This window comes from Bombina bombina, chromosome 2 (assembly GCF_027579735.1).
Source record: "Bombina bombina isolate aBomBom1 chromosome 2, aBomBom1.pri, whole genome shotgun sequence".
Taxonomy (NCBI): Eukaryota; Metazoa; Chordata; class Amphibia; order Anura; family Bombinatoridae; genus Bombina; species Bombina bombina.
Genome location: NC_069500.1, coordinates 373,106,223 through 373,124,308, shown reverse-complemented (window position 1 = coordinate 373,124,308; position 18,086 = coordinate 373,106,223). Strand labels below are relative to the sequence as shown.

The window sequence follows — 18,086 nt, the reverse complement described above, 5'->3', positions numbered from 1 at the left end:
GTACCTTCTCTGTGTCCGAAACCAGTTTCGAAGAAGGAACGTTTGTTGCACAATTTGGATGTTGTTCGCGCTCTAAAATTCTATTTAGATGCTACAAAGGATTTTAGACAAACATCTTCCTTGTTTGTTGTTTATTCCGGTAAAAGGAGAGGTCAAAAAGCAACTTCTACCTCTCTCTCTTTTTGGATTAAAAGCATCATCAGATTGGCTTATGAGACTGCCGGACGGCAGCCTCCCGAAAGAATCACAGCTCATTCCACTAGGGCTGTGGCTTCCACATGGGCCTTCAAGAACGAGGCTTCTGTTGATCAGATATGTAGGGCAGCGACTTGGTCTTCACTGCACACTTTTACCAAATTTTACAAGTTTGATACTTTTGCTTCTTCTGAGGCTATTTTTGGGAGAAAGGTTTTGCAAGCCGTGGTGCCTTCCATTTAGGTGACCTGATTTGCTCCCTCCCTTCATCCGTGTCCTAAAGCTTTGGTATTGGTTCCCACAAGTAAGGATGACGCCGTGGACCGGACACACCTATGTTGGAGAAAACAGAATTTATGTTTACCTGATAAATTACTTTCTCCAACGGGGTGTCCGGTCCACGGCCCGCCCTGGTTTTTTTTTTTAATCAGGTCTGATAATTTATTTTCTTTAACTACAGTCACCACGGTACCATATGGTTTCTCCTATGCAAATATTCCTCCTTAACGTCGGTCGAATGACTGGGGTAGGCGGAGCCTAGGAGGGATCATGTGACCAGCTTTGCTGGGCTCTTTGCCATTTCCTGTTGGGGAAGAGAATATCCCACAAGTAAGGATGACGCCGTGGACCGGACACACCGTTGGAGAAAGTAATTTATCAGGTAAACATAAATTCTGTTTTTAAGTAATTGTCTAGGTAAGGAAACATTATGCAGACTTTACATAATGCATGTTGCACAATGTTGATACATTGACCCTGCCTATCTGATATATTTATGGCTTCAGATAAAGAAACCTACTTTTTTTAATTGTAAAAAGTTATAGTTTTAGTAAGTAAATTAGCATGACAGAGACATCTAGCAATATGCACAGTCATTTATCTGGGATCTTGCCTGACACATACTGTATATTTCACTCTTGTCATTTATTTCCCATATTACTGCCTTAAACAGCAGTCATCCATTGTATTGTATTTAAAGTGAAGGTAAACTTTGATGAATGAAAGCCCGTTTTTTAAAAATACTATTAAAAACAGGGGCACTTTCATTCATCAAAGTTTACAAAGCAGCCACTTTGATTAAAAATGTACCTCTCTTCTTTGCACAGCCAGAGCAGCTTCCCCCACCCGGAGATCCTCTCTTCACACGTCATCAATGACTAATCCAGCTTCCTCCAATCACGGCTTTCCCCCAAGGGTAGTCATTGCCTGAGGCCATGCCGTGATTGGAGGAAGCTGGATTAGTCATTGCTGACGTGTGAAGAGAGGATCTCCAGGTGTGGGAAGCTGTTCTGGCTGTGCAAAGAAGAGAGGTAAGTTTTTAATCAAAACAGCTGCTTTGTAAACTTTGATGAGTGAAAGTGCCCCTGTTAGTATTTTTAAAAAACTGGCTTTTATTCATCAAAGTTTACCTTCACTTTAAAGTGAAATTTAAACATGGATTTTTTATGTGAAGAAAAATGTGAATTGAAAGGTAAATTGAACTGAAACCAATACAACAGTATAATTTGTATACTTCAAGTTGCCGTTCGCTGGGAGGTACAAGTGCTCATTGTGCACTGCTGAAATTGCTGAGTTAGATTCAGTGTGAACAGGTTTGTTAAATACTTCTTTTTCACATGGAAGCTTTTATTTCAGTACAGTGTCCCTTTTAACCCTTTCAGGAACGGGAATTTTAGAGAAAACTTTGCCCAAAGTACTGGAGAATTTGTATAATTTTTGCTATTGCTCCATTTAAACAGAAATAGATCCTTTTTTTTATTTACCTATCGAAACAATTTATATTTCTGGTAGTAGACAACCCAAGGTGTTGATCTAGGCTCATTTTGGTATATTTGATGACACTATTTGGCCACCACATACGATCATATAAAAATATAAACTTTTTTGCAAACTGTGGGTTTCCCCAATGAAAATGTATTTACACATAACTACTGCAGTCATAAGACAAATGATTGTAAAAGCTTCTCTGGTTTACCCTTTGTACAGAAACAGCAGACCAGACACAGGCCGACCAGCAGACCAGGCCGCTTATTGGAGCTGTGCACCACACACTAAAGTTATTTACATACTGCTTGTACAGTCATAAAACAAATGGTTGTAAATGCTTCTCTGGGTTCAGAAATAGCAGACAAACATGGCTTTGCCATTGCAGATGCAATCTAATATTCCTGGCAGGGAAGGAGTTAATCAGGTAGCTTGTAAGGTTAACTTTAGCTATAGTGTAGAGATTACCCTCCCACCTGACACCTCCCAGCCCTGATCCATACCTTATCCCACTCAAACCGCTCTTTCCTCCCTCACCCCTCGTTGGTCACCACCATCTTAAGTTCTGGCGGACAGTATGCAGATTCAGGGCATTTTTTGTATTCATTTTATTATAGGGATCCTTTATCAACAGGCTGTGCTGGGCAAAGTACCCTGTGACATAGTACGTATGTCCTAATGGCTTAAGGGGTTAATATATCATCTATCATACACAATAATACACATCTTAAGGGGGCAATCTAACACAAACCCTATGATCTAATTTATTAGAATGTTTCTAGTGACTGGTGTCACTAGCTACAATGTTTAAAGGGACAGTAAACACCAAATTTTTTCTTATTTAAAAAGATAGATAATCCCTTTATTAACCATTCCCCATTTTTGCACAATTATATTAATATACTTTTTACCTCTGTGATTACCTTGTATCTAAGCCTCTGCAGACAGCCTCCTTATCTAAGTGATTTTGACAGACATGCAGTGTAGTCAATCAGTGAAGACTCCTAAATAACTTCCCGGGAGTGAGCACAATGCTATCTCTATGACACACATGAACTAATACTGTCTAACTGTGAAAAAACTTTCAAAATGCTCTGAGGTAAGAGGCGGTTTTCAACGGTTTAGAAATCCGTTTGAGCCTAGCTAGGATTAGCTTTTCAAAAATACCACCAAGGGAACAAAGCAAATTTGATGATAAAAGTAAATTGGAAAGTTGTTTAAAATTGCACAAGCTATCTGAATCATGAAAGTTTAGTTTTGACTTTACTGTCCCTTTAACATACTCAAAATGTTAAACACTCTGGGTCCATAACACATTACAGGACCTGAACATGGCAAAGCTGGTGACCTTAGGTGTAGCATATGCACATAGCTGCCAGCCACTGGTCATATCCTGCTTAGGAGCTATGTGTTGTGGCTCCCAAGGGAGTCTTTAACTATGTATGTAACCCCTTCATTAATCAGAGCATGTTATGTTTGTATTAGGTTATCCATCTAAAAGATACGGTAACTGCAGTCTGGTATCAGGCCAGTTAGGAATGATATGATGCTGAAAGCAAATATAGAAATAAAGAGGGGATACTTGGCCTAGTACAGTAACTATATTAGTTATATCTCTTAAATTATTTGTTGGTATTTCCTTCTGTTTATTTTCCTCACATGTTATTGTACTGACAGTGTGCTCCTTTTAATGTATTAGGTATTTATTTCTTTCATGTAATTAGCAAGAGTCCATGAGCTAGTGACGTATGGGATATACATTCCTACCAGGAGGGGCAAAGTTTCCCAAACCTCAAAATGCCTATAAATACACCCCTCACCACACCCACAAATCAGTTTTACAAACTTTGCCTCCTATGGAGGTGGTGAAGTAAGTTTGTGCTAGATTCTACGTTGATATGCGCTTCGCAGCAGGTTGGAGCCCGGTTTTCCTCTCAGCGTGCAGTGAATGTCAGAGGGATGTGAGGAGAGTATTGCCTATTTGAATGCAATCATCTCCTTCTACGGGGTCTATTTCATAGGTTCTCTGTTATCGGTCGTAGAGATTCATCTCTTACCTCCCTTTTCAGATCGACGATATACTCTTATATATACCATTACCTCTACTGATTCTCGTTTCAGTACTGGTTTGGCTTTCTACTACATGTAGATGAGTGTCCTGGGGTAAGTAAGTCTTATTTTCTGTAACACTCTAAGCTATGGTTGGGCACTTTTATATAAAGTTCTAAATATATGTGTTTAAACATTTATTTGCCTTGATTCAGGATGTTCAATATTCCTTATTTCAGACAGTCAGTTTCATTATTTGGGATAATGCATTTGAATAATAAAAAATTTTCTTACCTTAAATTTGACTTTTTCCTGTGGGCTGTTAGGCTCGAGGGGCTGAAAATGCTTCATTTTATTGCGTCATTCTTGGCGCGGATTTTTTTGGCGCAAAAAAATTTCTTTGTCATTTCCGGCGTCGTACTTGTCGCCGGAAGTTGTTTGTGATTGCGTAATTTTTTTGACGTTTTGCGCCAAAAATGTCGGCGTCGCCGGATGTGGCGTCATTCTTGGCGCCAAAAGCATTTAGGCGCCTAATAATGTGGGCGTCTTTTTTGGCGCTAAAAAATATGGGCGTCATTATTGTCTCCACATTATTTAAGTCTCATTGTTTATTTGCTTCTGGTTGCTAGAAGCTTGTTCATTGGCATTTTTTCCCATTCCTGAAACTGTCATTTAAGGAATTTGATAGATTTTGCTTTATATGTTGTTTTTTCTATTACATATTGCAAGATGTCTCAGATTGACCCTGGATCAGAAGCTACTTCTGGAAAAACGCTTGACTGAGTTCAGTCCTACCAAAGCTAAGTTAATTTATTTTAAATGTTATGAATGTTTATCTTTAGCTATGGTTTGTAATAGGTTATCATGATAAACTTTTACATGCAGAATCCATTAGTATTTATGCTTTATATATTGCCATTCTTTTTACATCATATGTACAAGAAATATTTAGAAGATTTTTAAGAAATATTTTTCTGATTCTATTTTAAAGGCTTTGTCTGACTTTGTGCCTTCTAATAAAATTTTTAGGTCTTTTTCAACTTCTTTTTTAATCATTGAAGTTTCAAATGACCAACAACATACTGATTTATCCTTCTCTGATGATGTTTTTTCTCATTCAGAATTTTCTTCATCAGATATTGACACTAACAAATCTACTTTTTTATTAAAGTACATTTGTTCTTTGTTGAAAAGGTTTTGATTATTTTACATTAAGGTAACTAGTTCTTTTTCAAGACTAGCTAACACTATTTCTGCTTATTTATTCTTCTGTGTTTTCAGAGGTTTTTTTCCAATTCCTTATACTAGGGAATGGAATAGGCTGAGAATTTTCTTTTATTCCTTCTTCAAAGGTTTTAAACTATTCTCTTTGCCGGCAGTTTAATTCAATTTGGAGGGTTCTCCAATTTATTGGGGCTATCTCTACTCCTACTAATTATGCTATTGTTTCTATAGCAAAATAGTATTTATTTTCCTTTAGATGGTTGTATCTTATTTATGGAAAATTATTTAGTTTCAGGTACTTTTCTTGGACCTATGATTTATTTGGATGTTGCAATTGCTTCATTTTTTCTGTTTACTTTAAGTTCAAGTATCAGATTATGATTTATTTTAGCATTGTTAAAGGGACAAAATTTACTAGACTAGGTGCTGTTGCATTTGTCTTGTTGTTTTGCATTTATTGATTATGCAAGTCCACTGTATTGTCTGGTCCTTTAACTGGACTATCATGCTAATAATTTCATTTGTGTCTTCATTTTATTGAATATTTTCGCAAATGAGGTTTTATCTATGTCTTTAGCTGTTTGAGCTAGAAGAATTTTGTGATTTCTAAAAATCCATATTTCTTTTGTTCTAAGATAATCAATTATCTGTTTTATAATTGGATTCAATTCTTAACTGTTACTCTGGGCTTCAAGATTGAGTTCTAAGACTAAAACTTTAAGCTTATACTAGTTTGGTTGTTCTTATTATGGAATGAATTCCTGAATTCTTTCCCAAGTAACATGTTTTTAATTGGAAATTTTTTCCGTTCGAAATCAGCTCTCTTAAATTGCGATGTATGTGCCGTATTCCAGCTTGGCTGGCAAGGGGCAGGTTAAGACTTTTTTGAAATTTATTTGTTTCTATTCGGTCCAAATTTCTTTGATTTTATTCCAGTAAGGCTAACACTTTCTTTAAGTGTGTTTCGGTCCTATTTATTTTGGGTACTGTTGAAGCATGGCTGGTCACCCGTGGGGTTCAAGCGCTGCTCAGACCTGGAATCTTCTGGGGTATTTCTTCCAGTTCCATTTTTAGGAACTGGGTTTTGGAGTTTTTATTCAAACTATTCTGCCTTTTTTTGGTCAGTGATAGCATTATTTGTTTTCTTTAGATACAATAAATGCATATTTTTTCTGTATTCATTCAGATTATTTTCTGAGGATGCGGAATCTCATATGATTCACTTTGTTCTTCAGGACATAGTTAGAGGATCTTTTTTTCAAAGGCTCTTGATTCCTCTCACAAGGGTCACCTTTTTTTGGGTTTCCAGATAGTTTGTGTCACTGTCTTTGTCTCTATCAGACAAGGGACAATTTTATTGGGTTCCGTCTGTCGGTACCTTTAGTCTCTATTATTTCCTTCAGTTGCTATATATGCATAGAAGTTTTATGTCTTATGGCCACAGCATTGGATTCAATTCCCTTTGCTCATTTCAATAGAAATAACCTTTCCAGTCTTTTATGCTGAATTATGGTGCAGGGATTCTAGGATTTCGCTTTTTAAATCTCCAAATCCTAATATTTATCTCTCTTGATTTGGTGGTTAAGATCACCATCATTTAGTTCTACAGGTCTCTTCGTTTCTTTCAACCTGGACCATGATCTCTACAGATGTGAGTCTTTTTGGTTGGGAGGCTGTCTGAGGATCTCTGTCAGCACAAGGGGTTTGGAAATCTCAGGAGGCGAGATTACCATTTGATATTTTAGAACTCCGTGTTTTCTTAGAGTTTTTCAGTTAGTTTCTTTTTGAGGAAGAGACGTTTATTGTTTTTCAGACAATATCACAACTATGGTGTATGTCAATCATCAGGGTAGGACTATCAGTCCTTAGGCTGTGACAGAAGTGTCTCGGATATTAGCTTAGGCTAAATCCAGCTCCTATCTAAATTCTGTGGGGTTTTTTCCCAGGTATAGATATTTGGGAAGCGGATTATCTCTGTTAATCAAGCTTTACATCCGGGAGAATGGTCTCTCATACCCAGATATGTTTTTCAATTTTCAGATGTGAGCATTTCTAGAAATAGATCTGTTGGCATCTCATCTGAATAAAGAACTTCCCAGGGGCCTATTTAGGTCCGGGGATCCTCAGGCGGAAGTAGTGTATGCATTGACATTTCTTTGGAAATTATCTTTTTGCCTATTTCTTTCCGCCTCTAGTTCTTCTTCCAAAGTGATTTCCAAAATTCTTATGGAGTATTTGTTTGTTATGCTGGTGACTCCAGCATGGCCTCTCAGGTTTTGGTATGCGGATTTCATTCGGATGGCCAGTTGCCAACCTTGAACACTTCCGTTTAAACCAGACCTTCTTTCTCAAGGCCCATTTTTTCCATCAGGATCTCAAATCATTAAATTTGAAGGGATGGAGATTGAACGCTTGGTTTCAGGCTCGTAAATCTGTCTCTAGAAAGATTTATTATTGAGTCTGGAAGACCTACTTTTCTTGGCATTCTTTTAAGATTCATAGAATTTTATAATTTTTTTCAGGTTGGTTTGGATATGGTTTTGTCTGCAGTTCTTGTTAGGACAAATCTCTACTCTTTCTGTTCTTTTTTCACAGAAAGATTGCTAATCATCCTGATATTCATTGTTTTGTTCAGGCTTTGGTCCGTATCAAGCCTGTCATTAATTCAATCTCTCCTCTTTGGAGTCTCAATTTGGTGCTGAGGGCTTTACAGGCTCCTCCGTTTTGAAACTATGCATTTTCTGAACATTAAATTACTTTCTTGGAAAAGTATTGTTCCTTTTGGTTATTTCTTCTGCTAGAAGAATTTGAGTTATCTGCTCTTTTTTGTGAATATCTTTTTCTGATTTTTCATCAGGATAAGGCAGTGTTACTTCCTGATATTCATCATTTTTTTCAGGTTTTGATTCGTATCAAACCTGTCATTAAGCCAATTTCTCCTCCTTGGAGTCTTATTTGGGTTCTGAAGGTTTTTCAGGCTCTTCTATTTGAGCATATGCTTGCTCTGGACATTAATTACTTTCATGGAAAGTATTGTTCTTTTTGGACATCTCTTCAGCTAGAACAGCTTTTGAATTATCTGTTCTTTCTTGTGAATCTCTTTTTTCTGATTTTTTTTTCATCAGGAAAAGGTGTTTTTTTCTGTCCTCATTTCAATTCTTACCTAAAGTTGTAAATTCTAACAAACATTAGGGAGGAATTATTCTTTTCCTAAGACTTCTTTGGTGAGATTCTTACTTTCTATGTTGAAGCTATTCAGATTTCAGATAGACTTCTAGTCTATTTTTTATCTTTTCTGGTTTTAGGAAGGTCAAAAAGCTTCTGCCATTTATTTGGCATCTTACTTAAACTTTTGATTCATCATGCTCATTTGGAGTCGGGTGGATTCCCGCCTCGGAGGATTACGGCTCATTCTACTAGGTAAGTTTCTAATTCCTGGGCTTTTTAAAGAATGAAGCTTCTGTTGATCAGATTTGCAAAGCAATGACTTGGTCTTCTTTGCATACTTTTACTATGTTCTACCATTTTGATGTTTTCTCTTCTTTAGAAGCAGTTTTGGTAGAATGGTACTTCAGGCAGCTGTCTCAGTTTGATTCTTCTGCTTATAATTTAAGTTTTTTTCATTATAAAACTTGAAACTTTTTTGATTTGGGTAGTGGATTCATTTTTCAGCGGAATTGGCTGTCTTTATTTTTATCCCTCCCTCTCTAGTGACTCTTGCGTGGAAGTTCCACATCTTGGGTATTTATTATCCCATACGTCACTAGCTCATGGACTCTTGCTAATTACATGAAAGAAAACATAATTTATGTAAGAACTTACCTGATAAATTCATTTCTTTCATATTAGCAAGAGTCCATGAGGCCCACCCTTTTTTGTGGTGGTTATGATTTTTTTGTATAAAGCACAATTATTCCAATTCCTTATTTTTTTATGCTTTCGCTCCTTTCTTATCACCCCACTTCTTGGCTATTCGTTAAACTGAATTGTGGGTGTGGTGAGGGGTGTATTTATAGGCATTTTGAGGTTTGGGAAACTTTGCCCCTCCTGGTAGGAATGTATATCCCATACGTCACTAGCTCATGGACTCTTGCTAATATGAAAGAAATGAATTTATCAGGTAAGTTCTTACATAAATTGTTTTTTTTAATTTATTTTTATACAAAACATAGTATTTGTGGATACCCTATTGATGAGACATTAAATATGCACATAGCCTTTTAAAACACACAAAGGGACATGAAACTCATTTTTTTTTCTTCTTTAACAATTCACATATAAATTGTTAAATTTACTTCTATAATCAATATTTGCTTTTATTTTGGGGGGGGGGGGTTGTGTGGGCAGTACAAATGCATTTCATAGTGCACTATCCCCACCTTGCACTAGCTAAATATGCCAAGAGCACTCACTTGGCCATGGGGAGCTTTGTTTTCTATCTTAACAGGTGACATTAAAGGGACATTTTATATTTAATATGTATTTATTTTTAATCTGTCCCTTTAATAAACCAGAATGTAATTGACTGTGCACATTTAATTCTGTATTTTAGACCAGCAGTCAGTGAGGAAGAGAAGGAGAAACTGAAAGGCAAGGCGGCCAGAGTGCAGCAGATGCGAAGGATCTGGGCTGGACAGGGCTCAACACAAAAACTGGGAGACCTCATGGTACTATTAGGTATGTAAAGGTGGCAAGAGAACTTCTATTAAAGAGCCACTATTTACTTCTGAGATCAACATGAAAGGGAGGGTTAAGTCATTGTTATATGTGCATGGATGATATGAACAATTGAGCACAGAACTGGGAGGAACTACTTCGTTTTAAATGTTTTTTTAAGAAAAATTCCTGTCATTTTTGCAATCTGCAAAGTTCCTCAAACATTAAAGGGACATTAGACACCGTGAGGTTGTTTTATAAAATGTTTAATTATACACAGGAAAAAAATAAACTTTGCAATTTCTGGTAGAAGTGCAGACTGCATTAGCACTGCTATATTCCGCACAGTCATTGGTTTTACAGTTATAATTGTCCTTTAATGGTCTCAGCAGAGGAGGAAATGTAGGTTTCAACATGGTGGCACCCATTGCTTTATGTGCACTAAAACCTTATGTTTTCAATAGTTTTTTTTTTTTTTGCTCTAAATATGTTATTCTCTATCGTTTATTTACTGTTTAACCCTTTCACTGCTAAGCCATTTTCACACCCCAGGGCTAAGTCAGTTTTGAGGGGTTTTTTTGCTACTTACATTTAAACACTATTGTAAGTCAAATTTCAGTGAGTGACGCACACAAGTTATATATTGGTTTTTTTTTAAGCAGTCCCGGCAGAATATACCATTACTATATTTATATTTCATGTCATGTGAGATAGCTGTGTCAAAAACGGGGCTCAGTGATCACTGCTTTTACTAAATTGTCATCAACGGTAGCCACATGTGAAATAGGGACCCATGCAGTCTTTTAGGGGTTATAATATTGATTAGAGAGGCCCCTTTGTGCAGTAAAGATATAAAAGCACTTTTTATCTTGCAAGGTGTTCACTGTTACCACAATGATCATCTGACTATACAGACAAATTTCATATATATATATATATATATATATTTGTTTTGTTTGAAAAGCAGCCCCCCTCTATCCATCTCATTTACCTTCCTGTCATGTTTCAGCCCTGTCCCCTCTCTGACATCACTGGCACTCCCATGTAACTCTGGGATTGCTGCTCACTATGCCACTAAAGGCTGTGACACACTGCAAGCGATGCGGCGCGAGGCAAAGCAGCTGCTTTGCTCCGCGTCGCATCGCTTCTGAAGTTCAAATATTTCATCTCTGAGCGCTTAGCTACGCGACCTGACGCAGCAGAGTGCTCAGAGATGAAAAGGCAAGACACACTGAGCGTGCACAGTTGCATCTACACGCTGTGCGTCGCTTCGCTTGCAGTGTGTCACAGCCTTTATGATCAGGCCTGCAGTGCAGAGAAATCGTCAATCTGGTGCTGTGATCGATTCCCCTTCACGACTAGAACGGGTTGTTGTGCTCACATCAGCAGTTTGCATGAGGGCCTGTTCTCCTCATGCGCAGACAAGCAGTTAATGTCCCTTTAACAAAACACTTGAAAACCCTGTTGTGTTTATTTTTGCTTCCTTGGTTGTATTCAGATTAGGTCATTTGTCGCATTTTTCAGACCATGAATTTATCTTTCAAGTGAAAATGGCAAGCACAATTTTCAGATGTATTTTACAGCAAAAACGAGCACAACATATAATGTATGTTCAGTGTGTTTTCATTAATTGCATTTATTTATTATAAATTACATTTTGAGTTTATCTCTTGAACTTAGTGGTATCGGCCGTTTCTTTTCATGTGCTTATACATTTGCCACCAGTATGTGTGAAATCTTTTATAGTGACAATAATGATGTAATATAAGATAGATAAAGATTTTTTTTTTAAATTTTTTTATTATTTAGATATAAACTAGCAAGTTTTCTATTTTGTTGCACAACTGTTACTCAAGTATCAGCTACCCAGTGGCTGATAAGGGCATTCCCACTGGTTTATTGGTGACTGTGCCTAAGCTTCTACACGTATGAAAGCAAAGTCATTTTATTGAACCCATCATCTGTTTTTCTATAATAAATACATTTTGATGCATCTAAAATACCCCTTTCCAGATGCATGAATGTGTCAAATAGCCTGACATCCTACAGACTGACCATATATGTAATTGTGTATTTGTTCTTTGTGACATGGAGTAAAAGTAGAGGGGCGAGGAATGTAATTCCAGCAGCTCATTCGCTAGTAAAATAGCTTGTCTACCTGACAAGAATATATTTCTACTGCCTTCCACAGGAGCCGTTGGAGCTTGTGAGTATTCTGGACTTACTCCTGACTTCTGTGCAAGAAACGGCCTGAGATTCAAAGCCATGATGGAAATAAGACGACTGCGAGGACAACTTACCACAACAGGTGAGGGAAATTAAAAACAAACAAACAAAAAAAAAAAAAAACCTCTCTTGGCCACCAGAGTTCCCATGAGATCACATTGTATGCAAACTAGTGATTTTTTTTCAATTCATTTTTAAGCCCTTCAGAACAGTAAAAGCGCTCTATTTAAATTGGTAAAACCTGTGAATTCACGTGTACAGTGTAACAAGAAAAAAAAAAATCAGTTGGAGACCTTGAGATTGTTATATAAAATGTTGGTGTGAGTAAAGAAACAATGTTGCAATATACTTTCATTATTTATATTGCCCCTCCTCGTGAAATTTAACTCTGAAAATCAAGAGTCTGGGTGCAGACTGGAGCTCCACTCTAGACAGGAAACATATGACCTCCACTCCGGGTTTTTTTTTTTATCAACATTTATGTAACAAACAACCTATAGACAATCATTCTGAAAACTAAACATTTTGCAGCTTTCTTGTTCTTAAAGGGACACTGAACCCAAATTTTTTCTTTTGTGATTCAGATAGATCATGCAATTTTAAGCAACTTTCTAATTTACTCCTCCTGTTAATTTTTCTTCGTTCTCTTGATATCTTTATTTGAAAAAGAAGGCATCTAAGCTTTTTTTTTATTCAGAACTCTGGATAGCACCTTTTCATTGGTGGATGAATTTATCCACAAATCAGCAAGGACAACCCAGGTTGTTCACCAAAAATGGGCCGGCATCTAAACTTACATTCTTGCATTTCAAATAAAGATACCAAGAGAATGAAGAAAATTTGATAATAGGAGTAAATTAGAAAGTTGCTTAAAATTTCATGCTCTATCTGAATCACGAAAGAAAAAATTTGGGTTCAGTGTCCCTTTAACCACTTAATGACCGAGGACGTGCAGGGTACGTCCTCAAAAAAAAAGGCAGTTAATGCCTGAGGACGTACCCTGCACGTCCTCTGTGTGGAAAGCAGCTGGAAGCGATCCTGATCGCTTCCAGCTGCTTTCCGGTTATTGCAGTGATGCCTCGATATGGAGGCATCCTGCAATAACCTTACATGGCCTTCCGGTGCAGAGAGAGCCACTCTGGTGGGAGGCTGAGCTCTACTCTAAATGTGATATTAACCCTGCAAGCTCCCTACAAGCTACCTAATTAACCCCTTCACTGCTAGCTATAATACACGTGTGATGCGCAGCGGCATTTAGCGGCCTTCTAAATACCAAAAAGCAACGCCAAAGCCATATATGTCTGCTATTTCTGAACAAAGGGGATCCCAGAGAAGCATTTACAACTATTTGTGCCATAACTGCACAAGCTGTAAATGATTTCAGTGAGAAACCTAAAATTGTGAAAAATGTTACGTTTTTTTTAATTTGATCGCATTTGGCGGTGAAATGGTGGCATGAAATATACCAAAATGGGCCTAGATCAATACTTGGGGTTGTCTACTACACTACACTAAAGCTAAAATTACCCCAAAAAACTCCCTACATGCTCCCTAATTAACCCCTTCACTGCTGGGCATAATACACGTGTGGTGCGCAGTGGCATTTAGTGGCATTCTAATTACCAAAAAGCAACACCAAAGCCATATAAGTCTGCTATTTCTGAACAAAGGGGATCCCAGAGAACAATTTACAACCATTTGTGCCATAATTGCACAAGCTGTTTGTAAATAATTTCAGTGAGAAACCTAAAGTTTGTGAAAAAATTTGTGAAAAAGTGAACAATTTTTTTTTATTTGATCGCATTTGGCGGTGAAATGGTGGCATGAAATATACAAAAATGGGCCTAGATCAATACTTTGGGATGTCTACTAAAAAAAAATATATATATGTCAATAGATATTCAGAGATTCTTGAAAGATATTAGTGTTCTAATGTAACTAGCGCTAATTTGTATTTATTGCCCTATAACTTGCAAAAAAAGTAAAGAACATGTAAACATTGGGTATTTCTAAACTCAGGACAAAATTTAGAAACTATTTAGCATGGGTGTTTTTTGGTGGTTGTAGATGTGTAACAGATTTTGGGGGTCAAAGTTAGAAAAAGTGTATTTTTTTAAAATTTTTCCTCATATTTTATATTTTTTTATAGTAAATTATAAGATATGATGAAAATAATGGTATCTTTAGAAAGTCCATTTAATGGCGAGAAAAACTGTATATAATATGTGTGGGTACGGTAAATGAGTAAGAGGAAAATTACAGCTAAACACAAACACCGCAAAAATGTAAAAATAGCCTTGGTCCCAAACGGACAGAAAATGGAAAAGTGCTGTGGTCATTAAGGGGTTAATGTTCACTCACAGTGGTTTATGCTGACTGTCATTTATAAGGTAACCACTGTGAATGAGCATTAAGATCAAGAAAGATGCAAAATGTACAAGGCTGAAGTTGGATTCTTATTCAGTCAGCTTCTTATTCTACAACTGATTGCAATTTGCAAAATAAAGATTTATAAACAAAATATCTACCATTATTTTTATTTTAAATAAATAAAATTCACTTTCCAAAAACCTAAACAAACTTACATTTTATATAAAAAAATTATCTTCTATTGCAATAAACAGATGGCAAACACGGCGTAATTTTGATTGTTTTGAATAAGTAACTATTATAAAAGGGTTAAAATCCTTTGCGCCACTCATTTATGTGTGCATATATACAAGGCGTGAGCCTCTTCATGGGGCAGACATGTTATCAGCCTTGTCCAACGCTCTTTATGGCAAACAAATTGGTGCCAACCTTGCCACTTTATATATTTTACTTTTTCTAAATAAGCCATTGGTATTTTAAAAAGGATAAAATCCTTTGGGACACTAATTTATGTGTATTTATATACAAGGCGTGAACCCATCATAGGATAGACATGTTATCAGCCTGGCCCAATGCTCTTTATGGCAAATAAATTGGTACCAACCTTGCCACTTCATATATTTGTTCCTTTTCTGAATAATTAATTGGTATTTTAAAATTTTAAATTCTTTGGGTCACTCATTTCGGTGTAGATATTTACAGGGCTTTAACCCCATTTATAGAATTGACATATTTTCAGCCTGACCCAATGCTTTTTAAGACAAACAATCTGTTGGCATCCTTGCCACTTCATACATTTTACCGTTTCTGAATAAGTAACTGGTATTTTAAAAGGGTTAAAATCCTTTGGGCCACTAATTTTTGTGTGGATACATACACGGCATGAAGCCCTTCATAGGATAAGCATGTTTTTAGCCTGGCCAATGCTTTTTATAGCAAACAAACTTGTGCCAAACTTGCCATCTCATATATTTTACCTTTCCTGAATAAGTAACTGGTAATTTGAAAGGGTTAATCCTTTGGGCTACTCATTTTATGTTTGGATATATACAACGCATGAACCCATCATAGGACAGACATGTGTCAGCCTGGCCTAACGCTGTTTATGGCAAACAAATTGATGACAACCTTGCCACTTCATAAATTTTACCTTTTCTGAATAAGTGGTATTTTAAAAGGGTTAAAATCCTGTGGGCCACTCATTTCTGTGTGGATATATACAGGGTGTGAGCCCCTTTATAGCACAGACATGTTCTCAGCCTGGCCCAATGCTTTTTATGACAAACTGGTGCCAACCTTGTCAAATCACATATTTTACCTTTTCTAAATAAGTTACTGCTATTTTGAAAGGGTTTCTTTGCCATATAAATCTTTGGGACAGTCTGAAAAAAATTGGATTGTATAAAGGGGCTCGCGCCCTATATTACCACACAGAAATCAGTGACCCAAAGGATTTTAACCGTTTTAAAATACAATTTACTTACTTAGCAAAGGTAAAATATATAAAGTGGCAAGGTTGGCACCAGTTTGCCATAAATAGCGTTGGGCCAGGCTGAGAATATGTTTCTCCTATGATGGGGCTCATGTTCTTTATATATCCACATAGAAATGAGTGGCCCAAAGTATTTTTACCCTTTCAAAATACCAGTTACTTATTCAGAAAAGGTAAAATGTATGAGATGGCCACGTTGGCACAAGTTTGTTTGCTACAAAAAGCTTTGGGCCATGCTGAAAGCATGTTTATCCTATGAAGGGGCTCACTCCTTGTATATATCCACACAGCAATGAGGGCCCAGAGGATTTTAACCCTTTTAACAGCAAAGCTGTTAAGTATCACTTCCCTTAACACAATCCCTATTCATTCTCTTTGCCTGCGTTGCAAGGAGGTGGTAAAATTTTAGGTGTCTGATAAGAATTTTCTTAAATCAAGATTTTATTATTTTAAAGCAGAGTTTTGCTCCGATCTTTCCTGGGGTCTAGCCGTAGCCCACGTCAGTCTCTTCAGTAGAGCAGTGGTGGCTTTTAAGCAATTGGGAACTTTTGGGGTACAATCCCCACTGCGCCTCTCAAACAGTTTTTGCTGCCTTATCTTGAAAGCCTGAGTAAGCTTACTCAGTCTTTCTTTTTTTCCACAGGTCCATGTGAGGGAGGGAACCCTCTAAAACCAGGTGAGCTGTCCTTATGCCGGACAGATGTATATTCAGGTAAGTACCAAGTTTATTTTTCTTTACAGGGAAAATATGGCACTTCAGCAGTTAAATCTGCATGGGACGTTAATACCAGTAATCTTATTATGATAACTTTTAGGAAGAGTATGCAGGCCCTGGGGACAAGAGAAGCATTTATTTGGTTGGGCTCAGTATCTGTCCTTTTCTGCTGTTAAGATACGGACAAGGACTGGGTATGTAAGGTGCAATGTTTTACTTTTGTTGTGCACAGGGTTTTTCCACTGTTGCGGCACTGTTTTAAAATGAATGGCCGCTGGGAACGCCCATGATTAAGTAGGTGGTTTTCTTCAGAGGCGGCAAGACTGTTTTCTCTTGTTAAGTGTAGTCAGTCCACGGGTCATCCATTACTTATGGAATATATCTCTTCCTAACAGGAAGCTGCAAGAGGATCACCCAGCAGAGCTTGCTACATAGCTCCTCCCCTCACATGTCATATTCAGTCATTCTCTTGCAGCCTAACTAGATAGGTCGCTGTGAGAGTCTGTGGTGTTTTTTTAACTTAGTTTATTTCTACAATCAAAAGTTTGTTATTTTAAATGGCACCGGAGTGTGCTGTTTATTCTCAGGCAGCATTAGAAGAAGAATCTGCCTGCGTTTTCTATGATATTAGCAGACGTAACTAAGATCCACTGGCTGTTCTCATCTGAGGAGTGAGGTAACTTCAGAGAAGGGGAATAGCATGCAGGGCCCCCCTGCAAATGAGGTATGTGCAGTAATTATTTTTCTGAGGAATGGAATTGACTGAGAAAATACTGCTGATACCAATGTAAAGTAAGTTCAGCCTTAAATGCAGTGATAGCGACTGGTATTAGGCTGATGAGTGTGTGTACACTGAATGTATTTTTCTAAGGAATGGAATTGACTCTGAAAATACTGTTAATACTGAAATAATGTATGAGCCTTAACTGCAGTAAAAGCGACTGGTAGGAGGCTTATTAATAACACTTCATAACTTTTCAAATGTATGTTTAAAACGTTTACTGGCATGTTAATCGTTTTTTGTGAGGTACTTGGTGATAAAACTTATTGGGGCATGATTTTTACCACATGGCCATCTTTGTTTTCTGCATAGAAACAGTTTTCTGAGCTTCCCCACTGTTGTAATATGAGTGGGAGGGGCCTATTTTAGCGCTTTTTTGCGCAGTAAAAATTCAGTCACAATCTGTCTACTTCATCCTCCATGATCCAGATCGTCTCTAGAGAGCTCAGGGGTCTTCAAAATTCATTTTGAGGGAGGTAATCAGTCACAGAGACCTGTGACAGTGTGTTTTGACTGTGAGAAAAACGTTAATTATTAAATTGTTAATCCGTTTTTGGGTATTAAGGGGTTAATCATCCATTTGCTGGTGGGTGCAATCCTTTGCTAACTTAATA

At 37.2% G+C, this 18,086-nt stretch overlaps 1 protein-coding gene across 1 annotated transcript in view; it reads left to right on the top strand.

The window, feature by feature from the left end:
* DHX37 (DEAH-box helicase 37) overlaps positions 1-18,086 on the top strand; it is a 324,396-nt gene that overhangs the window by 165,228 nt on the left and 141,082 nt on the right. Inside the window, exons 20-21 of the mRNA XM_053701847.1 lie at positions 9,785-9,909; positions 12,080-12,196. Coding sequence (XP_053557822.1) covers positions 9,785-9,909; positions 12,080-12,196 — 242 coding nt within the window. The remainder of the gene's footprint in view (positions 1-9,784; positions 9,910-12,079; positions 12,197-18,086) is intronic.